At 42.1% G+C, this 26,182-nt stretch overlaps 1 protein-coding gene across 1 annotated transcript in view; it reads right to left on the bottom strand.

Annotated features, from left to right (window-relative positions):
• CNTNAP1 (contactin associated protein 1) overlaps window positions 1-26,182 on the bottom strand; it is a 57,839-nt gene that overhangs the window by 11,832 nt on the left and 19,825 nt on the right. Inside the window, exons 6-17 of the mRNA XM_058183813.1 lie at window positions 19,274-19,458; window positions 18,893-19,036; window positions 16,785-17,058; window positions 10,018-10,167; window positions 9,066-9,237; window positions 6,899-7,005; window positions 6,696-6,815; window positions 6,151-6,354; window positions 4,888-5,044; window positions 4,654-4,781; window positions 3,227-3,394; window positions 2,004-2,222 (exon numbers count right to left, since the gene is read on the bottom strand). Coding sequence (XP_058039796.1) covers window positions 2,004-2,222; window positions 3,227-3,394; window positions 4,654-4,781; window positions 4,888-5,044; window positions 6,151-6,354; window positions 6,696-6,815; window positions 6,899-7,005; window positions 9,066-9,237; window positions 10,018-10,167; window positions 16,785-17,058; window positions 18,893-19,036; window positions 19,274-19,458 — 2,028 coding nt within the window. The remainder of the gene's footprint in view (window positions 1-2,003; window positions 2,223-3,226; window positions 3,395-4,653; window positions 4,782-4,887; window positions 5,045-6,150; window positions 6,355-6,695; window positions 6,816-6,898; window positions 7,006-9,065; window positions 9,238-10,017; window positions 10,168-16,784; window positions 17,059-18,892; window positions 19,037-19,273; window positions 19,459-26,182) is intronic.

Genomic DNA, 26,182 nt, shown 5'->3' with positions numbered 1-26,182 from the left:
AATGCTTTTTTAAAAAAAAAAAAGGCTCTGACAATCACAGCTAAGCAGCGCAATCGTCAGAGCTTCTTTTTTTTTCTTTTAAAAGAATTTTTTACAACTTATTCGGCCAAATAGGTTGTAAAAAAAAAATGCTTTTAAAAGAAAAAAAAGATTGCGTGCCACAGTTGATCACACACACTCTGCGTGTTGTTCTACTTTCCCCATGCCTCCTTTTGATGTGCACTGCACCTGCATGCACCTCGAATTTGTTGCGTGGTGCACACTGTGCATGTGTGCACAGCACACATTCACAGCCAGTGAACCAGTAGTAAACCGGTTCAGATTTCACCACTGGGTGGAGCACTTATTTATCTAAATGCTGCCTAGCCTGCTTTAGTTTCTCATAATCCATAGCCTTGGTTCTTCTGCCCTCTACTGCTTTATCGTGAGCTAGTTCCTTCAGTCTTTTTAGTTGGATGACCAAAGATTATGCATTTTATTTATTTAATCCAGTTAAAGTATTCGTATGATCACCTGTCTTAAAGCACAGCTTTGGGTGGTTCACAACAAAACCCCTGAACTACCTTGTTTTAAAAAAATGATAAACTGTAAAACAAAAACCTGGCGTCTCAGTCATTTCCTTGGGATGTCTTAACAACTTATCCACTCTATCCCAGTGCCTGGATAAAAATCCAAGTCCTGATAGTCTTCCGGAAGACAAAGGAAGTGGGACTTCTAGTTCACCTGTAGAAGGATCTTCCGTAAGGAAGGGGCAGCAACAGGAAAGGCAGCTCCCAAGGTTCCACTATACGGGGCGAAATACTCCCGGTTTGGACCGGTTTGCCCGATCCGGTAGCGATGGCAGTGGGTGGTTCGGAAAACCGGTAGCAAAAATCCCTGCCCCCACCCCCATGCCCAGCTGAGCTGCACAACCATCAGAGGGTTTTTTGTTTTTTTTTTAATTTTAAAAGCATTTTTTCCTTTGGCTGAAAAAATGCTTTTAAAAGTAAAAAAAACAAACCTCTGATGATTGCGCGGCTCAGCTGGGATCACCAGAGGCTTTTAAAAGCATTTTTTAACAACCTCTCTGGCTGAAGAGATTTTAGAAAAAATGCTTTTAAAAGGGTCCTCTGGCGACCCCAGCTGAGTTGCCTGATCATCAGAGGCTTTTTTTTTAAAGGCCAAAAAAAATTGCTTTTAAAAGAAAAGAAAAGCCTCTGATGATCAGGCAACTCAGCTGGGATCCTCAGAGGAGCCTTTTAAAAGCATTTTTTTCTACAACCTCTTCGGCCGAAGAGGTTGTAGAAAAAATACTTTTAATAGAAAAAAAAAGTTGGCCAAGCACACCCAGTCACATTATCCACCCCCCAGCCAAGCCATGCCCACAGAACCGGTAGAAACAAATTTTACATTTCAGCCCGGCCCCATGTAGGGCCGCAGCCTGTTCAAGACTGGGCTGCATAAGTAGCAAACAAATGTGCTTGCATTCCATTTGTGTAAGTGCCTGTGCCCTCTATTTATGCAGAAATATTCTCTCCCCCCACGCCCCCTGCCACTGCCAGCTCACAAAGCTGTAAAGGTTGGGGACCACTGCACTAGATGGAAAAATGTATAACCTATCCTATCCTATCCTATCCTATTGTATCCTAGTGAGGTGGGCAATTATTAATAGAGAGAGGCAGTCTTGCAAATAACCTGAATCCATGCCATGTAGGGCTTTAAAGGTGATAGCCAGCTATTTGAAATGCACCCAAAAGAAAAACTGAGAACTAATGCAGCTTATGCAAGAGAGCTGTACATTCAAATTATTTGCTCGATGACCCACAGATTTGTATAATGACGTATAATTCATTTACTGAGTAATAAATACTGTCTCTTAGGAAACTGGACACAATCTGAAATGTGATGCTCTATTAATCAAAAAGTTTTTTATCAAGTTATTATTTTGATTAATCTTCATAACTATTTCATGGGGGTGCTTATTTTTCTCTCATATACATACACACGTGAACATTCTTACTCACCCACATAGAGAGGTTTAGTGAGGTTTAGATGGATAAAACTCTGGGACGGAGCTGCCCGCGTCACCCAAGGAAACCGGTCAACTTGTAGCCGAGCAACTTTGACATTGATCTCTGCTTTCACCTCATGCCACTCATTATCATTGAATGGCATCTCTGAATGCACTGTTAAATTCTCATCCCCATTTCCAATGTTATAAGCAAAGACCAAGTCTTGAGAAGCTATGAAGAAGTGAGAGAATTGAAGAGTTACAGAAACATTTCAGGTCTGCCCAAAAAGAAATCTCTGCTGATTCAGATATTTATGCCAATACGTGAAAGCCAGCATATTGAGGAGTATCTTAGAGGTCTATAGAGAAATGTCTTAGGACATTCCATAAGTGCAACTCCCCTTGTTCCTATAGTTTTTGGCTAGGCCTTAGGGCTGTAATAAAATTGAATTGGATTGTTCCTATATCCATAATCTCTCCCACTGCATAACCCACCACTAAGAACCTTACAGAGAATCTCCTATTTCAGCAATTGATCTTATTATCAATGTCATTAACCCTCACTGAGGCCAAAGAAACCAACAAGAGCCAGCTCTACCAGCCTTTACATTACCGTATTTTTTGGAGTATAAGATGTACTTTCCCCACCCCCCCTAAAAGAAGGTGAAAATTTGGGTACATCTTATACACCGAATGTAGCCCCACCCAGCCTCTCAAACAGAGTTTTCCAAGGCTGAAAACAGCCTCTCAAACGGAGGTTTCAGAGGCCAAAAAAACAAGGCGCAGAGCTCACAACCAACGAACCTGTTGCTAAAGTTCACCTCTGGGAACAGCTGATTGGGATATTCTGGGAGGCTGATCCACCAGCCAATCAGCTGCTCATGCTAAATCAGGCTAATATACCTGTCCCAGGCTGTTTGCTAAGGATGCTAGCCAGATGGATGCTGGTAAGCAAACAAAAATTTTCTTATTTTCCTCCCCAAAAACTAAGATGTGTCTTATACTCCGGTGCATCTTATAGTCCGAAAAATACGGTAAATACAAGTTGGAGAGGCTTGCTCTTTGATTTCCTGCCAGCCCACATGGCTAGCAACACTATTATAAATATGTTAGCAAGACTCTTGGGAAGTGCAGTCTCAATGACCTAGTCAATTAAGTCCATGGATTAATAAAAAAAAAGATGCTACATTGTGTTAAAAGCAAAATGTATGTCCCATTGGATCCTAAATTCCATACTGTTGAGCTCCATGCGGATATAGTTCCTTGGGCCCACATTCTCTAGGAAAGTGCCCGTTGGTGCAGAAGTCTTGAAGAAGAAACTGATATCCAGGCTGTAATTGACCTTGAAGGTAGGAAAAAGCAAAGCTGTTCCCCTGATGAAGGATACTGTATTCCAGGAGTTTCCTGCAAATCATGAAATAAAGATAGTGAGAAAACTGAATGAATGAATGAATGAATGAATGAATGAATTGAATGAATGAATGAATGAATGAATGAATGAATGAAGATTTATATAGCCGCTCAGCTCACTCTGTGACTCCAGGTGGCTTACAGGGATAAAAGCCTAATACAAAATAAAAAAGCAATACACACATACGCACCCCATCTGCCTTCATAATAACAATCAGATGAGCTTTATGATGGGCTCCATCCTACTTTGATGTTCCCAGGTCTGTTGGTAAAACCAGATTTTCAGGGCCTTGCAAAAGAGTATCAAAATGAACACCAATTTTTTTCTCTGCAGGGATGATGTTCAACAAGGAGGGAGCCACCATGGAGAAGGTCCTTTTTGATCCTACTACATGAACCTCCTTAGGAGAGGGGGCCCATAATATTCCTTTCCTCCCCACTCTGATGGATCGGGTAGATGTGACTGAGAAAAGACAATCTTTAAATAACTTGGTCCCAAGGCATTTAGGACTTTGGAGGTGACAACCAGCACTTTGAATTGGACCAAAAAGCAAATTGGCAGACAATGCAGCTCCTGCAGGAGAGATGACACATATGCACATTTAGGCCTGCATAAAACCATGCAGGCCACTGCATTTTGAACCAATTGAAGTTCCTGGATACTTTTCAAGGGCAGTCCCATATAGAGCATGTTACAATAGTCAAAAAGGGAGCAGGGTGACTATGAGCAGGGTTGGAGCAGAAACATTTTTTGGGTGGTTGTTTGTACACCTTGGTTGGGGAGCTGTGATATAATGATGTTACTGTTGATTTTTCTTCTTTTAAAGGGATAGGGCGATTTAAAAAAAAAAGGTTTACACACTTTTGTTTCCCATCAAAAAGCAATAAGAAATATCAACTTTGTTTTTTAAAACATTTGTTGTTGAATTTCATCAGCATAATCTTAAAGGTTTCTGGGGGCTACAAAAATGGGGTGGAGAATAATATACAACCAGTGGTGGGTTGCCCCCGGTTTGGACCGGTTCTATAGAACCGATAGTAAAACCGGCGGGAGGCTCCACCCACTGACCCGAATGTCATCAAAAGTGATCTGCGCATGCGCAGGTCGCTACACGGACACAATACGAACTGGTAGTAAAGATAAGTAGAACCCACTCCTGTATACAACCCATAAACTTGAGAACTCCTACTCCAGTCTAAGAGATCCACAGAAAAAGACCATTACATCATATCCCACTCTGTCCACTACTCACGGTCTCCATAGCAACGCAATGGACCCACATAGAACTGAGCCTCTGATCCAGTACGGTTTGTATCGCTCACTACAACCTGTGTGACTGGAAGATGGTCAACAAAATTCAGCAGCCCTTTATCTGCTCGCCTGGAATAGGGAATGATAAACGGACTCCCATCATTTATTAGAAATACACAGTTCACAATATATCATCACCCAGAACCCTTTGAGAAAAGATGGAATCAGATCTCACCACATCAAGTGTTCAGCATCACAGTTGCAATAGAAGAGGGGATTGGCACAACTCTTCTCCATGCCACATGCACAGCGCCCAAGGCCTGGAGGAGAGCCTCCCCAGTAATAATGACGTTCTTCATTTCGTCCCATCCAGAAACTTAACGGCATCCCAGCTAAGAGAAAATAAGGCAAAATACAAATTGAAGAGGAAAATCCCCTGCTGATTCAGACCAAAAGCTGCACCTAAATTCTACAGTAGTCATCAAGTTGTTTTTAAGATAATCACAAATTAGTTGCAAAAAAACATGCTGTCTCCTTCATTTGGTAAATCACATAGTTCACATTGCTTTTCTCAATACCACAACTGATTTCATTGCACATTTATTATGTTCCCTAACTCACCCTTTTCCCCTACATTAAAAAACTTTCAACACTTAGGCCTAGCTGTTCAGATACGATGGGGACTCTCACTCCCAGAATTCCTAGCACATCTAGAGGGTGGGAAGGTTTTTTAGTAGAGAAAGATCCAGCGCTTTAATGAGTTTTTTCATTGACTTTCAGCTTTAGTCATTTATGTTTACAATAGGGCAAACGGAATTGCATAGGGCATTCGAACACAATTTTTAGCTGATTAAAAATAGATGAAACATTAATATACCCATTATTTTGTTTCAATCTCATTCTTAGTAATTTCTAGCATGGAATATATTTCATTTTTTCTTCTCTTCATACTGTGATAATTGAGCTATTCATCAGAATTCCAAGTTCTCTTTCCAATTTGATCCTTTCTTACCCACATGGCCAAATTTTGTGACTTACACTGCATATATATGAGATATATACATATGCTTTGAATGGCTCCTCAACTTTCTCTCAGCTGAAAAGCAAAGTAAGTTGTCCAAAATAAACAGCTGTAATCACTTCTCAATATATATTCTTAGCTCCAACAGGAGATAATATATGTACCTCAGGGTTGAACTGTGGAGTCTTTGATGCTCTCTTATCTGGCTTGTAGGCTTCTAGATGTTTGCTTGATACCAACTAGATAACATCATCAGTGCTACTGAATGTTAGATTTGCTCCCTAGTGAGTTTCTTAGCTCCCCAAAGAGTAAGGGAGCAAACTCCGCACTTACTAGAACTGATGATGTTATCTAGTTGACTAATAAAATGCCAAGTGGAGAGCAGCAAGGAATCCAAATATATTCCCAGCTCTTGGCTCATAGCATGTGTGCAAATCCAGACCATCCATAGAATGAAAGAATATCATACATACTCACTCTGGGTGTTGAGTAGGCGAGAGAAATAACAGTGGAATTCAATTTGCTGCTCACAGTACTCAGAGGCGTTTGCCAGGGCTGATACTTCCCCCCATGAGGCATTCCAGTAGTCAACTGTGCCCAGGAAAGGCCTTTCTGGGCTATAGCCTGCTACTTTTGTGAGCCAATGACGATTGTGACGAACAATGGTCCATGCACGGTCCTCTGGAAAGTACAAGTAGACAGGCAACAGTTCAAACTAAAGATCAACTCCATCTAGTTGAAAAATTTCTAGATGTGCTTACTTCAAATCCCAGAATTCCCAGACAGAATGGGCTTTACTGAAAAATCTGGGAGTTGATGTCCATACATCTAAAGATTGTCTGAAAATTGGGCATCTACCAGATACAACTGCCTCTTTACTCTTTCATGTTTCTGGTGGCAGCTGAATAACTTTCCCAAATTTAATTAGAGCCAAACTCCAAATATCTAGGAGAGAAGCTTCTAGAACATTTCAATGTCCCTGACACAAGGGGAAAGACTGAATTCCCATCCATTACCCATACCTCTCATGTCACAATACACAGTAAAAGGTTTGAGGGGTCCGCTGCCATCTGGATCAATGGTGTAGTTCCCAGATACTTTTCCCCTGATGCGATAAGCTTCACAGCTTTCCTTGTAAACAGCTAAAAGAGAAAGAAGGAAGTGAAAAAGCTATCCATGTTCAGAAGCCCTTTAAATCCTCCCTCACTCGCCCCAACAGGCTCACGAGTATGGCAGGTCTCCCCCATGTAACCCGTCAAGTCACAGATACAAGTGAAGTCATCCCAGGATTGGATGCATCTACTGCCATGTTCACACATGTTGGGGGTACACCTGGACAAAAGAAAAAAACAAGTTATCACAGGAACTCTTCTGCCAGCACAGATCTACGTTTTTGAGAAATGTAGCTCTTTTTTTTCTGATCCGTGTGCAGGACAAATTTTCAAATGTTATAAAACGTCCAGCTGTCTGTGTTACAAACTTAAAATTGCCCCTATCTTACTGATTTTCAACTTTCTCTTCCCTTGAAGATTTAACAGTAACCATTATGTAGATCCTGTCTATTACTTCTAGTTGATTAATCATGGCATTATTAACTATATTTTTCTTGTTCTTTCTTTATTACTGAATTTAGCATCTTATTGGAAAAGACAGTTATTGATTTATCTTTTAACATATCAATTTGTTTTCCATAACATTCTATTATTAGTTAGAACTATGTAAGATCTTTGTTTTTCATGCTTTCGATTAGCTGAACAAGTCTCTCTATCCATTTTATCTTAGGACCGGGCTCTCTACGGGACCGTCTACTGCCGGCCTCTATCTCCCATCGTCCGGTGCGTTCCCACAGAGAGGGACTCCTCAGGGTGCCGTCAGCCAAACAGTGTCAACTGGCGGCCCCCAGGGGGAGGGCCTTCTCTGTGGGGGCTCCGACCCTGTGGAACGAACTTCCCCTCGGACTTCGACAACTACCTGACCTTAGGACCTTTCGCCGCGAACTTAAAACCTATTCATTTCGTATGGCTGGACTAGCTTGATTTTTATCTTTAAATTTTAATTGAATTGGATGGGTTTTAAATTTTTGTAATTTTATGGGGGTGTATGTTATTTTAATATTTGGGCAAATTTAAATCAGTTTTTTAAGGGTTGTTTTAACTATTGTGTATATCTGTATTTTATCTGCCTGTTCACCGCCCTGAGTCCTTCGGGAGAAGGGCGGTATACAAATTAAAATATTCATTCATTCATTCATTCATTCATTCATATTCATCTCATGTGTCAAAAGGAAGCCAAGTTGTGCAACCCTCGATTTACTAATCATCTTTCCCTTTTTTGTCTTAACTGCACTTATATCCACTCATAACAATTTTGAAATCCTCTTAATAGTAATCTTGTTTGAAATATTATCTCATTAGCAACTGAGCTGATGACCTATTACCAAATCCAAAAGCATTCTGCTTTGGACAATGCAGGTGCCCTCTGTAACTATCTGCCTTGAGAGCAACTATTATCCTAACACCCTAGGTGGGGAACTCCATGGAGCATCTAAGTACTACATGAAGAAATTATTTAGGATTTCTGCAAAACTGATACTTATTTGTCCCTTACATTTAGTTCACCTAACTCACAGCAGCATAGAGAAGGCTCCTAATTTTATTTATATTTTTTGGTCATTATTACATCTACATGCTCCTGACATACTTGGCTATGTGGACATTGGCAAGATTGAAATTTGCTTAGATTCAGCAACCTCCTTCTGACACTTGAAGTGGACAGAGAGACTTTTCAATTAACAATGACCTACAGCCTATAACAGTGATGGTGAACCTTTTTGGCACTGAGTGCCCAAACCGAAACGTGGGTGCTTGCGTGCCCATCAGAGCCCTGGAAACCCAAAGACCAACTGGCGGGCACACGCATGCCTTTTTGGGGGGCTGTATTTGGGTCATTTTCAGGCCATTTTCCAGCTGTTTTAAGGCCATTTTTCAGCTGTTTTAGGGCCATTTTTGACCCAAAAAATGGCCTGAAAACAGTTCAAAAATGCCCAGAAAATGGCCCAGAAAACAGTCTGGAAAATGCCCTAAAACATTCCAAAACATGACCTGAAAATGGCCCAACAAAGGCCCCAAAATGGCCTGCTTTTGGGCCGCAAAGACCAGCTGACCGCTGCACATGTGCACATCAGAAACCAGAAAAGCAGCTGGCAACAGTACATGTGCCCACAGAGAGGCTCTTTGTGCCATCTCTGGCACGCGTGCCATAAATTTGCCATCATGGGCCTATAAGATCACCATACTAATGCTACAAATTAGAAGAGCTTCTTGGATCTCTCATTTACACCATCATTTAAGACTCAGTTATGCCCACCCAGACTTTGCTTCTCACAGACATACCTGTCCGTGATGCCACACACGTTGAAGTACACCTCAAAGTACTTGCCAAGCCGATGCTGACGAACCATGTCCAACTCTATCGGCTGGCGATCCACACTGACCATCTGCATACAGCCATGAAAAGCTGTCTGATTGGACAGGCAGCCAGTTCGTAGTGCTGGTTTGGGGCACCCTACAGAACATCAACCCAGCCATACACACACAAGAAAGAGATACAAAGATTATATTTACTTCAGTGGATTAGGTCCATATTAATTTGTATGTAACAAACAATGGACCTCAGGGGACACTGGTTATTATGGTTCTCCTCTAATCCCAAATCCAAACAATGAAACCAAACGATGTTTTGCAGAAGTGAAACGTCACAATTTTAAATTAATCATTAGGGTTGTGCAGGGCAACTTTGTCTTGAATGCAGAAGGGTGCTTTAGAGTATGTGCGAATGCACATACCTATTTGCAACTCTTTAAAGAGATGTGCTTTTTCCTAGGAACAAATAATAGAATCATTTATCCTGCTCAGTTCACAATCCTGCTTTCCATCACCCTGAAATTATTCAAATACTGTACCTTCAGGCTTAACCATCCAGTCATTCCAGTTTACAGCTTTAAATTAAAATCAAATGAAGTACTCGGTCTGAAAATCCAAATGCTAAATTGTGCAAAATTGACATGTCCACGTAGTGTGGTTGCTCTCTATATCTGGAAAGCTGTGCATCCCAAGCTTTGCAGATGCTTTATTATTTTTTTAAGGCTTATTTTTTAAATCACTGTATCTACAAAACCCACTCTGAAACAGAGAGAAGTACTACAAATTGTAGCACATCTTAAACTAGTCTTCCCCATTTGAATGTTCAGCAGATGTATTAGATTTCAGGTCTCACAGTCAAACGCATCTAAAAGTCACATGGAAGTTCATCTGAGCACTTTTCCCATAACAGTTTAATACCTACCTCCAAAAAAGTACTGGTTCCCAGTACGCAACTGAATGTCTCGGTCAACACGGAAGCTGGCATCATTCTGGTCATCGATAGTGATAACAGCCGAGGATTCTCGTACTATCAAGGACACTGAGTGCCAGAATCCATCATTAAGACGATATCCTAAGGATGATAGAACACAAGAAATTAAGAACAAGTAATAGGATTATGAATAAACTGGCCAGACCTTAAGATTTCACCTCCGTGAAGCCACAAACTTTAAGATCCATAAAGCCTCCCCCCCACACACAAAAAAACCTGGCTTCCTTGAGTTTGCTCGACATTTTTTGTCTATTATAAGAAATATATATTTTAAAGATTAGCTACAATGCACTATCTCCGCTGTATTTGTAAGCCATCATTTTATACTTTCATTTCACAAGAACTGCAAAGTTTATAAAGAGTTTTCCATGCCTAGAAGAGTATCCAAGAGCTGTCTGCCTAATGAGTTTAATCATAGAGAGCTAGTATCCCATTTAAACACCCTAATCCAGTCAATAGCAAGATCAAAAGAGATACATCTTGGATCCAAACAGATCTGATCTGGGTGGTGAAATTAATACTACAAGCCAATTATACCTGAGTTTCTTTGAGAACGTCATCTCAATAGTTATTTTATATTACACTTCCTGTGGCCACATAGGATATATAGATATGGGGTGGTAAAAGTCAAAGTGAGTAAGATTCTCCAATTTCATCTGTATGGGTAACTTCCAGTAGACACCACAGATTTTTACACACATACACACACGTTTATTCTTGTATAAAATTAAAGAAAATTTTAAAAGAATAGAAACAAATCTCTGTTTGAAAAAGAAAAGTAGGGAAAAGTAAGGAAAAGTAGTAAGTGAAAAAAGTACAAAGAAATAAATAGAAGAAAGGATGGGGAGGAGTTTATGTGTATATAAAATTAAAGAAAAATTTAAGAGAATAGAAACAAATCTCTGCTTGAAAGAGAAAAGTAAGGAAAGTAAGAAAAAGTAGTAAGTGAAAAAAATGCAAAGAAATAAATAGAAGAGAGGACGGGGAGGGGATGGGATGGGAGGAGTGGGGAGGAGAGGAGAGGAGAGGAGAGGAGAGGAGAGGAGAGGAGAGGAGAGGAGAGGAGAGGAGAGGAGAGGAGAGGAGAGGAGGAAAACAGTTTCTGGTCTTCAACATAGTTTCCATAGCCTATTTTTTCTAAACATTAAAGCCATAAAACATTTTTATTTTTATATTATTTTTTCAATCAAAAATCCAAAAGGGGTTTCTAATCATTACTAAATGTATTTATTGGCTTGGAATTACTACTAAATCTAGTTAGGTTCTATCTTAGACCTAGTACTCTTCAACATTTTCATAAATGATTCAGAGGAGGGGCTAGGAGAACTCATCAGATTTGCAGATGATACCAAGCAGTTGGGAATAGCCCACACTTTAGGAGATAAGCTCAAGATCCAGAGGGATCTTGACAGATTTAAACAGTGGACTCTAATCAACAAAACATAATTCATTGGTGAATTACAGGCAAGAAAACCAAACACAAAGAAAACCAAATGCAAGAAAACCAAATGCAAAGGTATAGAATAAGTGGTACTTGGCTCAACAGCAGTATCTGTGAGAGAGATCTAGTCGTCCTGGTGGATAACCACTTAAATATGGGCCAGCCATGTGCACCAGCTGCCAAAAAACCCAATGCAGTCCTAAGCTGCATTAACAAAGGGATAGAATCAAGTTCACATGAAATGCTAGTATCACTTTATATTGCTTTGGAAAGACCACACTTGGAATACTGCATCCAGTTTTGGCACGATACAAAAAAGATGTTGAGACTCTAGAAAAAGTGCAAAGATGATTAGGAGCCTGGAGACTTAAACATACTATGAACAGTTGCAGGAACTAGGCAAGTTTAGTCTAAATCAGGTATCGGCAACCTGTGGCTCCCAAGCCGCATGCAGCTCTTTGACCATTCTCCTGCAACTCCCTGCTAAGCCAGTCAAATGACCTGCTCTCCGCCCTGAGGTACTGGCCCAATCCAGCTGTGGCTGACACCAACCTCACTAACATGAGGGTTGGTGGGGTGAAAATGGGATCCAGGAGGAGAGTACGTGGAAAGGGGAACAGCCCCATAGATGAGAAGCGAGCATGAGCCACAGCAGTGGCTTCCTTCTCAAGTGATCACCTGGCTGAGAGTTGCGGTCCGAGAGGTCACACACAAGAGGGGATACCATCCTCAAGCGAGCAGCTGGACTCGGCCAAAGTACAGCCGCTCTCTTGGAGAGGGCACTACGGCTTTCTCCGAGCTTGATTCCTGGGGTGGGCGTGCGAGGATCGGTAGGACCAGCCTTCTTTTCCCACTGCCCTGCTCGGAGAAAGCCATAGCACCCTCACCAAAGACGCTCGCTCCTCAGCTAGCCTGGATTTCTGAAAAGTTGCCAAGAAGAAAGAAAAGGAGTAGCAAAGAGCCCCAAGAAGAGTTCACCGGGTTGGCCCAACCTTGGCTTTCTGAGAGAGAGAGAGAACAGAGAGAGAGAGAAGGGAGAGAGAGAGAGGAAAAAGAGAGAGAAACAAATGAGAGAGAGAAGGGGAGAGAAAAAGAGAGAGAGGAGGGGGAGATTGGGAGAGAAAAAAGGAGAGAAAACAGAAATGAGAGGGAGAGAAAGAAAAAAGAGAGAGAGAAATGAGAGAGAGAAAAGGGGAAAGAGAAAGAGAGAGAGAAATGAGAAAATGATGGAGGGAGAGAATGATAGGCAGAGAAAAAGAAAGAAAATGAGAGGGAGGGAAGGAGGGAGAGAGGATCAACTCTCTCTATCACAGAGAAGAGAGGATCAACTTATTTTCCAAAACACCTGACAGCAGGATAAGAAGATAAGCAGGGAGATGGAAATTTATGAAGCAGAGATCCAACCTAGAACTAAGGAGAACTTTCCTGACAATGAGAACAATAAACAAGAGAAACTGCTTGGTTTCAAAAGTTGTGGGCGCTCCATCACTGGAGGTTTTTAAAGAAAGACTGGGCAGCCATTTGTCTAAAATGATGTAGGGTATCCTGTCTGAGCAGGGGGTTGGATTAGAAGACTTCCACAGTTCTTTCCAACTCTGTTGTTCTTTCTTTCTTTATTTATTTATCACAACAGTATATATAAGCATAAGCATGAAATAACTATACAATATATAAGCATAAATATAACCCTAAGTATGTAATAACTATATGAAATTGGATACAATCAAAGGGAACATTAGGACAGGAACAGTAGGCACGTTGGTGCTCTTATGCACACCCCTTACAGACCTCTTAGGAATGGGGTGAGGTCAATAGTAGATAGTTTCTGGTTAAAGCTTTGGGGATTTTGGGGAAAGACCACAGAGTCAGGTAGTGCATTCCAGGCATTAACAATTCTGTTAGTGAAGTCATATTTTCTGCAATCAAGATTGGAGCGGTTAACATTAAGCTTAAGTCTATTGCGTGCTCGTGCATTGTTGCAATTGAAGCTGAAGTAGTCTTCAACAGGAAGGACGTTGTAACAGATGATTCTATGAGTTAAACTTAGGTCATGTCAAAGGCAGCGGAGTTCTAAATTTTCTAAACCCAGGGTTTCAAGTCTGGTGGCATAAGGTATTTTGTTGTAATCAGAGGACTGGAGAACTCTTCTTGTAAAATATTTCTGGACACGCTCAATTGTATTAATATCCGAAATGAGGTATGGGTTCCAGACAGTTGAGCTGTATTCAAGAATTGATCTAGCAAATGTTTTATATGCTCTGGTTAGTAGTGTAGTGTTTCTGGAGAAGAAGCTATGCAAGATTAAGTTTACAACTCTTAAAGCCTTTTTTGCGATGTAGTTGCAGTGAGCTTTCGCACTTAGATCATTTGATATGAAAACTCCAAAGTCTTTAACGGGGTGGGGGTCATCTACAAGGTAATGTCCATCAAGCTTGTATTTAGTGTTCAGATTCTTTTTTCCAATGTGTATGTAATTAATATAATTCCAATATGGTGAATTCTAATCAAACAAATCAGTTGTACAATCTTTGCTAATTCTGTCATCTACACCAGCCATTCCTCTATTGTGGGTCTTTCAGAACCTTTTCATTTTTGTACACATAATAATCTTGCAGCAGTTATTTGATAAAGCAGAAATTTTGAAGCTATTTTTTTCAAAGTGGAAAAAATATCAGGAAATGGCAGTCACTTTCTGCCATATCAGTATAAGTAACTTGTGGCATTGTGTGAACCAGGTCAATATATCTGAGGGAGAATGGGTACTCTCTCTCTCTCTCTCTCTCTCTCTCTCTGTGTGTGTGTGTGTGTGTGTGTGTGTGTGTGTGTGTGTGTGTGTACATCTATACACACAAAATCAATTCAAAATCTATTTGGAGAAATCTGTTTTCTAATTTCTAATTCAAGCAGCATTAATTTAAAAATATGCACGTAACTGAACTTCTGTTTTTGTAATTTATTAAAACATACAGCAGATTAAAGATTGTAATTTTTCCAGGAGAAATTATATTAATCATTTTGTAGCTTTTTGTGCTGTAGCTCTGTGGTGACAATAACTTCCTGAACTTCCAGTCTGCACAGCCATTTTAAGAGTGCTCTAGAAATAAGGAGAAATGTTGAGAAAATGGTTGTCTAAAATATATTGATCTTTCTTTGTCATATAACTTCATTTCCATTGCACACAGCAATAAGAAAGGGCCAGTTTGGAATATACAAATAATGGCTCAAGGCTAGATTGTGAAACTCTTTTTTAAAAAAAGCAGAAGACATGAATTACACTCAAATTTATTTACAAAAACCTACATGGACATATTAATAAAATCCTCAGGATATCAATCTGACTTGAAAGTTACTTTACTTAATAGCTTCAAGTTTCTCCCATAAGATAACAAATGGCAGAAACCAAAGACCTGATTAGAATTAAATGCTAAAATCAGTCATAAGCTGGTAAGCAATTACAGAATTGCCCACAATTTCTTGCCAACCCAGACTCTTCAAAATGCTTGAGCTATTAATTGTAAAGTTATCACATTTTGTTGGCTTCAAAATCTGGGCAAGGGATATTACCCAAAAGAACCAAGTGATTTATTTTCATATTATGTTTATATATAGAAAAATCAGAATCTCCCTTGCAGTGAATCATACCACTGATTCATTAAGCCAAACACTGAGGTTGGATTTGGATATCATCCTATGCCATAAAATTTTAGACTGATTTTGAGCTTTGGGTCCTAATGGAATGGGTGAGCCCATTTCTTAGTTGTATTAAATGAGATGATTGTTAGTATTCTTTTAGGTTGTTCAGCAATTATTTGTATTAATCTCATTTATATTTTTGTGGGTTATTTTATTCTGTCTTTAATTATTAGCCCCCAAGGATCATGTATCTTAAACAAACAAACAAATAAATAAATAAATCACCTGCACAAAGAAACTACTTGTTCTACAATCCATCTATGAAATGATGGATGATGATCCAGTTATACATTTTAGTCAATATTTCATATTATTCACTAATGTTGGCTAAAAGCCTTAATTCAAATTCAATGGAAATATTAGGAGCTTAAAATAAAGAGAGATTTGTTTCTTTTTTGAACTGTGTCATGAAGCTAATTTTGAATGTGTATTTATTATTTGTATCTTTCTTCTGGAGACATTACTGTTCACTGCAGTATAATTGTTCTGCTATAAAAATGTTATTAATTGGTAAATAAAAATTTGACCATATTGTCACTCAATCTCTATTTGGCAGTTTAGAAATTGTTATATTTTCCATATGGAGATGTAGCACACCACGTTCCATTCTTATATTGGTATTTTCATACTACAAAATGCTAGAGTTGGCCAAAGTTTGGGTGGCACCATCCTGACCTAAATCTATATGGAAACTTGGAAGTGCTTGAGAATGTCTTATTACTGCAGGAGCAAATAATTAACTTTTTAATAAGCTTAACATTATTTATACATGCCCATCTTTTAATGTTCTGCTTTTAAATTTTATCCACACCAAAGAAGCCTTTATTTCGAGATAACTCATCAACACCCAGACCTCAGAGATTCTTCCTCATTCTAGTTGACTCTGTCACCAGAGATCTCCCCACTCACACACTCTCAATAACTCTTTATTAATTACAATTAACAACCAGGGGAAGCTTCTTCACATAAAGCACTGCTGGCAGCCACCACCTCTCCTCTTTCAAAGCATAGCCTGTCCAGCCACTGATATACAAATTAGTTGGGTAGCAGACATCCATTTGTGAGAAGGTGAAATTAACATGGAAACACTTGAGACCAGCAAATAACTTTGGACAGGAGGGGAGACAAGATTTCAACATCCTTAACAGCCTCTCTGCTGAAAGCTAGCATAAATACCAAGAAGGCAACGTTGCAACTTAAGCGTTCCCTATCATTAGCCGTATACTACCACCAAATCCAACTGTGAGGGTGAATTGGAGAATCTGCCCAACCAAGAAAGCTTACCTGCACCAAGGAGAGTTATAGTTTCTTATTGAACTGGAAAAGAAAAATATCTGCCTTAGATCCCTAATTTCTCCAGTCTTTGGGCAAGAAGGAAACAATCCAACAAGCTGTTTTCCACCTTTAAGTGGACCCAGCACCACCAACCTTCCTTTTCCCCTCTCCCACAGGGCACCTTTCCAACATTAGGAACATATTATGTAACATGCTTTGGAGTCTTACCTTGGAGCCCTTTTACTAACTGAAACCCTAACCATCTTTACCTTACTTACTTACTGCCTACCTGCTGCAAATTCCAGCTTCTTGGTTTTGGTTTTGGTTTTTGGCTGAGCAATTGTGACATTGACTTGTCCATCACTCAGGACCATCTCAAGCCATCCTAGGTCATCAGCAAAGGAAGTGTACATAAGCAGCCCTACAACATCCCATGTGCGGAAACTGAAGCTGACTGCCAACATATTGCGCCGAGGATATCCAGGGACCTGCAAGAAGTTGTTGACCCCAGCAAAGGTAAAAGGGAACAAGAGGTTGTCTCGACAGAAATAGCCCACATGACCCTGCAACAAAGAGAGAAAACACAGTGATATTCACATAGGAAAGTAAAAGCAAAGGGAGAAAGCGAGTCCATTAAGGAAGGGCCACATGCATTTGGTCCCATATCCACATGCCTTCTACATGGTGACACAATCTGCTGCCTTGGCCACCCTAGAAACATTCTTGAGACTCCACATGACACAGTTAGTAAGGAATATTTATTTTACATTAAGGAAGAAGACATTAAAACAAAAGATATTACTGTCTTATCGCCTTCTGGAAGATGAGCTTTCAGTCCCTTCCTTACTTTCTTGTTCATGTTTAGCATTAAACATGAACATGAACAGATGCCTATTGAAATATTCAGCAATCTTGCCCAAGGAAAGTATAGTTCTCAATATATCCATCCGACAGGCCTTGGAATGACAGACAGCCCCATCCACTTTTCTCACTAGCCAGCTGGATCATCCTGATCATCTAACCAATAGGAGCTGCTGGATTGTTTGACTGATTGCTGCTGCAGTTAATAACAAAAGAGGAAGCAGTCTGGTCCCCATCTGCCCACTCACTAGATCACTGATTTTGCTAACAGCAGCAGGAATTCATCAATTTACAGCAAGTTGCTGGGAGGGAAGAGGGAGGGAGGGAGATAAGAAAGGTTATGAGCAAGTGTGAAAGTGTATGGGGCCACACACAGAGACACATACACACTTCTACACATGCAAAATTCATCAGACTGTAAAAAAGTTACTCCACAGGTGAGCGATGTTATGAGGCATTCAATTCTGCACATCATAATATCTTTCCTTTATGTTCAAATAGAGGGACTTATCCCAACAGAACTATTACTGCATGCTGAGAACATGGAAGGCCTTGGAAATAGAGGAGCTTAGTAAACAGGCCAAGAAAAATTTCCCAGAGTTGGGAAGCAATTTCAGGTCTTTCAAAACATTTAGGTTTAGCACGGATCCACAGCAGAACTCAAATAATGCATGCAAAACACATACATTTCTGCCAGTAACTGGATCCATCAGACTCTTCCTTGAATTGTCATCTGGCAGTAACTATTCCATCAAGGTACAGCAAACAAGGCTGGGAAGTAGGACCACTTTATCATCCTGAGCTGTTGGTTAGTAAATGTTAGAAAAACTACTATTTAACTATAAGAATTGATGCCTGAATTTGCTTTTTTTTCCTTTTTATTATATTTTATATAATAGGTTTTAGACTGTAAGTCTGCAGACACATCCTTTCACTTTAAAGGATTATATATGGTACTTTAGAAGTCTTGTTCATTAAAAATTGGAATAAGAATACTTTACAGAAAAATAATATGATTCCAATCTCTCCAAAACATGAACCATTTGATATATTGCTAGTTTTCTTCACATATATTTTCAAGCCAATCTGAATATTCCAATTGTGTTTCCCCTTCCTTACCAAGTGGAAATATCAGGACTGCTTTCATAACATCAGTTTTCCTAGAGGAGATTATACTGGAGTTTCCTTTCCAGGAACAGCTATGAAAAATCAATTCACTTACAGTGAAATCAGAAAGGAAAAACAGGTGGCAGGCAGCAGCAGGATCAATTACAGGACAAAAGCAACATCAGCTTACGCATCAGACTCAGCAGAGATTAACAACCACAGGCCAAGAGCCTGCCTCCAACTACAATAGAGCCAGTTTTTATCTTCATTGTCACTGACCAGCTTTTCCCAAACACATCCTCCAGACGTGTGGAGTTCAACTTTCCACAGTGGTTGAGGAAGTCTAAAAGCTGAAGTCCAGATAACTGCAGGGTTTCTAAGTTTGTAAGGCTGCCATAGATCCTAGACCCAACCTATGTTAATTCTTACCTCAACCCGGATGGTGGGATGCCGACGTCTTACTAAATTAGTAATATAAACCAGGTTGTAGGCAATGTTTTCCATACAGCCACGAAAGTTTGGCCTATAGACAAGACGCTGTTTCTCGTAGTTTCTCACTCCTCCAAAAAAGATCTGCAGAAAACAAGGAGGACACAACTCAGCTGGGAGCCAATTAGGTTCCTGATTTTTAGTGGCTGCACATAGATCATGTGGCCACAATGAAAGACAGAGAATGTAGGGTTAAAGGTCATTAAAGTTCCCAGCAGGTATCAACTCTATGGAGAAGTGGAGAGGTACATTTCAGTTGGTTTCAAATTCCACATCCCAAATGAGCATTAGCACAGTGTCAATTCTTCCAACGCATATCACCTCTGTGTCTAAGTCAAGCTGCTCAAATTCCCCATTGAGGCGGAATTGCAGAATCTCCCCATCCAAGCTGAAGTTGACATATTTTCTATAGCGATCGAGGCGAAATTGGTGCCAATGTTGGTCATCCAAGAGGCTCCCCAGCTTCATTGTTGTCTCCCCTCCGCTCATATTTAATGAGCTGTTACCTGATGAGAGAAACCCATATGAAAAAAAAACCTTAGAAATAATGTCAACGAATACTAGATTCTGTCTGATTCATTGTAAGGACATACTCAGATAACCATTTATTCTGATCGATTATTTTTACCATATGGGCTGCATTTGCTAACTACCAAATGTTGATTTTAATAATATTTTAAAATATTAAATTGATATAAGATCATACTTATATGGAGTACTAACTGAATCGCTTGCAAGTCTTCTGCTACTTTTTTTAATTCCCTTTCCCCCCCATTTTGCTCGGTGCCATTTTCAAATAGCTGTACGAACAAAAGAAAAGAAAAGAAATCCTGGGGCATTTCATTTCTAGGACTTTGCATTTCTGTCTAAAAAATTCATTAAACAAATCTAGCCTTCAGTGAAAGAGTACTTAGGGATAAGTGCATCATTTCACAACTTTAGGCAGCGCTATCTAGCTCACTAAAAAAAAAAAAGGTGTATGCTTATTCAATGCCAATTTTCTTTAAATAGACTTTGCAAAATTTCAGCATTTTGTCCTTATATGAAACAGGAGGTGGTTTAGAGCAGATCTAGTCAAGGTCATTATATCTATTTACCTTACTGTAGTACCAAAAAGCACTCACATTTTTGCTGTCTATATGCATAACTTTGACTGATTGGAACGTTGCGAATGAGACTATTAATATTTCTGCTTGACTAATCTGACCGACGTTCAAAGATTAAACGAAGTCTAAATGGCAGTGTAAGAAAAAATAAAGTTGCACACAGTGCATATTGGTAACAATAAAAGGAAAAGACAAAGAGTTTCAATATGCACTGGCTGAGGAAAAGTGCAAAAGTTCTAAAGGTTCTCAACACAATTTCCTTGTCCCTTATATTTCGGTAATACATCACTCCCACATTCCGTTCCTGCATGTAATGACATTGGCACATGCTGATTGTATGTAGGGAGGCTTCCTTCCATTATTTGATTAACACTTACTTAAAGTTATTTTCACCCTCTCCACCCTGCCTTTTGGCCTTCCCCCAGCACAACACCAACATTAAAAATTTTGGTAAATCATGTCTTTAAATAGGTTGTTTACACAATTAAACGGCTTGAACACACTGAGTTCATACTGCCTGATTCCACTGTTACAAAGAAGCAGGCAATAAGTTACGTTAGCATGGAATATTATATTCACCTTAACCTGAACACTTCTGCTGGACCGAATAGATGCTTTATCCCTCAACTTAAGCAATAGCCTTAGACTAAGTAGCCAAAAACAGATTCAGTTCTATTCCTTCATTCATGGTGTGGATGACATATTCAAAGGAGGTAAAGGGCTAAATTAACCTGGCATCTTTTTCCCTGGAGAAACAGCTAGCCTTTGAGGGAATTCTCAAATGTCCTTTGCACCTTGGGATGAAACCAGTGGTGGGTTGCACCCGGTTCGCAAGAAACCAGCAAGAGGCTCCGCCCACTGACCCAGACATCATCAGGAAGTTTCTGCGCATACGCAAAAGTGTGCACATGCACAAGTGAAGCACACGCATGAACACAGCACCATTGGGAACTGGTAGTAAAGATACATAGAAGTCACCCCTGGATGAAACCAATTATAAACTCTACACTTAGCTAAACTCAGGTCAAGCCCCTTCTTTACCCTATTTCCTTCAAATACTACCAATAAAATCATAGTCTGCCTTCTACTTATTCAGACATTTAACTCTTGTTCTGAGTATTGATTTCAGTGGATTGACAAAAAGTGAAATGTGCTTTGAGGTCTATCTAGTCTTTACTTTGAACCTTTACACTGAATCTTCTCAACATGGGTCTTTCAGGTGTATTGGTACTCCCCTAAATACCAAAGTTTCCGAATTACACTGGAAATTCTGGAAATCACAATCCTGATACAGCTCCAGTAGTGCATGAGACCAGAAAAAAGATACAAATGTGTTTAAGAGGAAGAAAATATATTATATATATATATTATATTATATATTATATTATATTTATTATATTTGTATACCGCCCATCTCCCGAAGGACTCAGGGCGGTTCACAGACAAAAAACAACAGAAAACATATAATAGATAAAAAACAGCTAAAGAATAGATAGTTAAATTCAATTGATGCTCTAACTTTTAAATACAAATTTAAAACCGCATTTAAACCCCTTTTTTTAAAAGTCCCAATTTAAAACTACATTCAGGCTAGTCCTGCTCTTCGAAACAGCAGTGTCTTCAGCTCGCGGCGGAAGGACTTGAGATCGGGGAGTTGACGAAGCCCCAGAGGGAGCTCGTTCCAGAGGGTAGGGGCCCCCACAGAGAAGGCCCTCCCCCTAGAGGTCGCCAGCCGACATTGTTTAGCTGACGGTATCCGGAGGAGGCCCTCTGTGAGAGCGCACTGGTCGGTGAGAGGCTAATGGTGGCAGTAGGCGGTCCCGTAAATATCCCGGCCCTAGGCCATGGAGCGTTTTAAAGGTGATGACAAGTACCTTAAAGTGAACCCGGAAGACCACTGGGAGCCAGTGCAGATTACGCAGGAGGGGTGTTACATGGGAGCCAAAAGGTGCTCCCTCTATCACCCGCGCAGCCGCATTCTGGACCAGTTGGAGTCTCCGGGCACACTTCAAGGGGAGCCCCATGTAGAGAGCATTACAGTAGTCCAGGCGGGATGTAACAAGGGCATGAGCGACCGTGCATAAGGAAGCCCGATCCAGAAAGGGGCATAACTGGCGTATCAGGCGAACCTGATGAAAGGCTCCCCTGGTGACGGCTATCATATGATCTTCTAAAGACAGCCGTGCATCCAGGAGGACGCCCAGATTACAAGCCCTTTCCATGGGGGCCAATAGTTCGCCCCCAATGGTCAGTGATGGAATTAGCTGACTGTACCGGGCCGCCGGCATCCACAGCCACTCGGTCTTGGTGGGATTGAGTCTGAGTTTGTTCCTCCCCATCCAGACCCGTACGGCCTCCAGGCACTGGGACATCACTTCAACAACCTCGTTGGGGTGGTTAGGGGTGGAAATATAGAGCTGAGTATCATCAGCGTATAGATGACAACTCACCCCAAGACCACGGATGATCTCACCCAGCGGCTTCATATAGATGTTGAACAGAAGAGGCGAGAGAACCGACCCTTGCGGCACCCCACATAAGAGGCGCCTTGGGGTCGATCTCTGTCCCCCCGTCAACACCGTCTGCGATCGGCCGGAGAGGTAGGAGGAGAACCACCGATGAACAGTGCCCCTCACTCCAAGTCCCTCGAGTCGGCGCAGCAGGATACCATGATCGATGGTATCAAAAGCCGCTGAGAGATCTAATAGGACCAAGACAGAGGAACAACCTCTGTCCCGAGCCCTCAAGAGATCATCAACCAGCGACCAAGGCTGTTTCCGTGCTGTGACCAGGCGGAAACCGGACTGGAATGGATCAAGATAGACAGTTTCATCCAGGTACTGGGGCAACTGTCGTGCAACCACTCTCGACAACCTTTGCCAAAAGCGAAGGTTGGAGACCGACGATAATTTGCTAAACTAGCTGGGTCAAGGGAAGGCTTCTTGAGGAGGGCCTCACCACCGCCTCTTTCAAGGCGGCAGGAAAACACCTCCATCAAAGAAGCGTTCACGATTTTCTGGAGCCAGCCTTGTGTCACCTCCCGGTGGCCAATACCAACCAGGAGGGACACGGGTCCAATAAACATGTGGTCGCATTCAATCTCCCCATTAACCTGTCCATGTCCTCAGGGATCACAGGATCAAACTCATGCCAGATGATAACATCAAGACCTGCCTCCCCACCCGTCCGGATCCACCCAGTCTGTGTCCAACCCTTCCCGAATCTGAGCGATTTTATCAAACAGATATTGTCCAAATTCCTCAGCTCGACCCTTTAAGGGATCCTCTACCGCTCCCTGATGGAGGAGCGAGCGGGTCACCCTAAACAGGGCGGCTGGGCGGTTATCTGCTGATGCAATGAGGTTGGAAAAATACTCCCGTTTTGCCAGCCTCATCGCCACTAGATAGGTCTGAATTTGAGACCTAACTAGTGTCCGGTCAGATTCGGATCGGCTGGCCCTCCAGATACTCTCTAGGCGTCTTTTCCGGCGCTTCATCTCCCTCAGCCCCTCGGAGTACCAAGGGGCTAAACGAGATCGGCACCGGGTCAGAGGCCGCAAAGGCACAACTCGATCTAGAGCGCCAGCCGCCGCCCGATCCCAGGCGGCAACCAGAGCTCCAGCCGAGTCGTGGGCTAAATCCTCAGGGAATAGCCCAAGCTCCGTCTGGAACCTTTCAGGGTCCATCAGGCGCCTGGGACGGAACCAGCGAGTCGGTTCCGTCTCCCTGCGGCGGGGATCGGCGGTTCGAAAGTCTAGCTGAAGGAGCGAATGATCTGACCATGACAAGGGTCTAATAACTAACTCCCCTAATTCCAGATCATTCAACCACTGTCCAGAGACAAAAATCAAATCCAGAGTGTTTCCCCCGATGTGAGTGGGGTCGTTCACTAATTGGGTCAGGTTCAAGGCCGTCATGGAAGCCATGAACTCCCGAGCTGATGTGGATGCTATCCCCACCGACGGCAAATTGAAATCCCCCATGACCATAAGCCTGGGGATCTCCATTGCCGTCCCAGCGACCACATCCAACAGCTCAGGCAGGGATTCTGTCACGTAGCAAGGAGCTAGGTACGTGATCAGTACACCCACCTGCAACCCACGGCCCCACTTAACAAGGAGGGACTCACATCCGGTTATCTGTGGTACAGTGATCTCCCTCGGCTCAAGACTCCCGTTGATAATAACCGCCACTCCCCCACCCCTACCCTGGGCCCTGGCCTGATGAAACGCACGGAAACCCGGTGGGCACATCTCTATCAGGGGAACCCCCCCTTCCGTGCCCAACCAGGTCTCCGAAATGCCAATCAGGTCCGCACCCCCCTCCTGTATAAGATCGGAGATGAGGGGGGCTTTATTTATAACGGACCTGGCGTTGCATAACATCAGGCGAAGGTCCAGCTTCTGAGGATTTAAGCCACTCGGGGAACGGGAAACTATCGGGGGACTGGAGTGCGCGATCGTCAGAATAGCGAGGGCGCACTCCCCGAACCCGATATGGGCCCCCGCGTCCGCCATACCTGCCCCTCCCACCTACCGTGCAGATAGAGTTATCCCCAAGACCATGAGCTCCACCCTCCTCTTCCACCTCAGAATCGATGATATTTATGCCGCGAGCCGGCACAGGATCTAGCAAAGGCTCAGATAGGTATCCCCCTGAACCTAAGTTCGCCGTCCCACCCTTCCCCTTGGATAACTTAAATAAGAATTTATTATAACACCTAGTTAAAAAACCCCTAAGCCTTCTCTTAGAAGCATGCCATGAGTTTTTAAAAGTACTAAAATCTTAATTTAGAAACTGACATACTGTAAAACAGAGAATTAGCATTAAAAATATATAGTTGGGATGTAGTCCTAGCCTGATTTTTTGGGATGGGCCTAATATAAGCCTACCACAAAATAAACCTTAGTGAAGTGGGTTAGGGGTGGCCAGTACAGAAGCAGTTCTTCCCCGGTCACCTCAAAGAGGCTCGGCCACTTAATCGCAGCCGGCAGATCAGCTGAGCCAGCAAGGGTGAGGAGCTGCCTTTCATTTTGTCTCTCTGGGACCTGGAGGTGTTTCCAGGCATTCTTGCTAGCCTATCTGTGGTGCAAGGCACCCTCGCAACCGAGGGCCTCTCTCTTCCGCAGCTCACCTTGTGGCTTTGGAGCAGGAGGCGGACCAGAGTTTGTTCTCTGCTAGGCCTGGAGCTCAGGTCTTGCTCAAGCTGCTGCTACAACGAGGCAGAAAGCCATATGGCAGGCTGGAATTGGCTCCCCTCCCTCCCCCACCCCAATCTCTACCGGCTGCTGGACCTGCTGCACCTGCTACTGCTGGCCTTGCAGGGCCTCTCTGCCCTCCTGGCTGTGCTGCTCTCAGCAGCCCTAGTGGGCTGCTCCTGTTGGGCATGGGGCAACTTCCCAGATTGTTGCTGGTATCCTTAAAATTTATATTGACTGTTTCCCTATTGCTATCATTAAGTGTTGTACCTTATGATTCTTGATGAATATATCTTTTCTTTTATGTACTTCGAAAGTGTATGCACCAATACAAATTCTTTGTGTGTCCAATTATACTTGGTCAATAAAGAATTATATTATATTATATCTCTGGAACACATCCTCTGCTGCCGGCCTGCCAGGGTCCTCTTCACCAGTGGTTGCACTGCCCTGCACAAGCTCCATGGCGGACCTGCAGCAAGATGGAGGAGGGAGGGGGAGGTTTCCCCTTCCTCCTTTGGCACCCCAAAACCTGATCTTCCCTGGCTGCCAAGCCCGCGCCCTGCACCCTTCTCACCTGAGCAAGATGCGCAACTCAATGTTACCTGTGAAGGCCTCCCAGTCCAACGCTCTGCCACAGTTTTGGAGCAAACCTCCACCTTCCCTGTGCAGGACTGCAAGTCTGAAGGCTTAAGATGGATCTTAAGATGGGTCTTATTACAGGTGGAGATGAAACAGCGTACAAGGGGGAGGTTCAAAAACTATCCACATGGTGCTTAAAAAACAACCTGCACCTGAACATTAGCAAGACCAAGGAAATGGTGTTGGACTTCTGGAGGAAGAGAGAGAAACCCACCCCACTTTATATTGAGGGGAGTTGTGTAGAGAGAGTCTCCTCCTTTAAATTCCTGGGAGTCCATCTCAGTG

Source organism: Ahaetulla prasina, chromosome 4, assembly GCF_028640845.1.
Source record: "Ahaetulla prasina isolate Xishuangbanna chromosome 4, ASM2864084v1, whole genome shotgun sequence".
In the NCBI taxonomy this organism is placed as follows: Eukaryota; Metazoa; Chordata; class Lepidosauria; order Squamata; family Colubridae; genus Ahaetulla; species Ahaetulla prasina.
The sequence above is the reverse complement of the archived record's forward strand: the minus strand, read 5'-3'. Positions and strand labels throughout refer to the sequence as shown.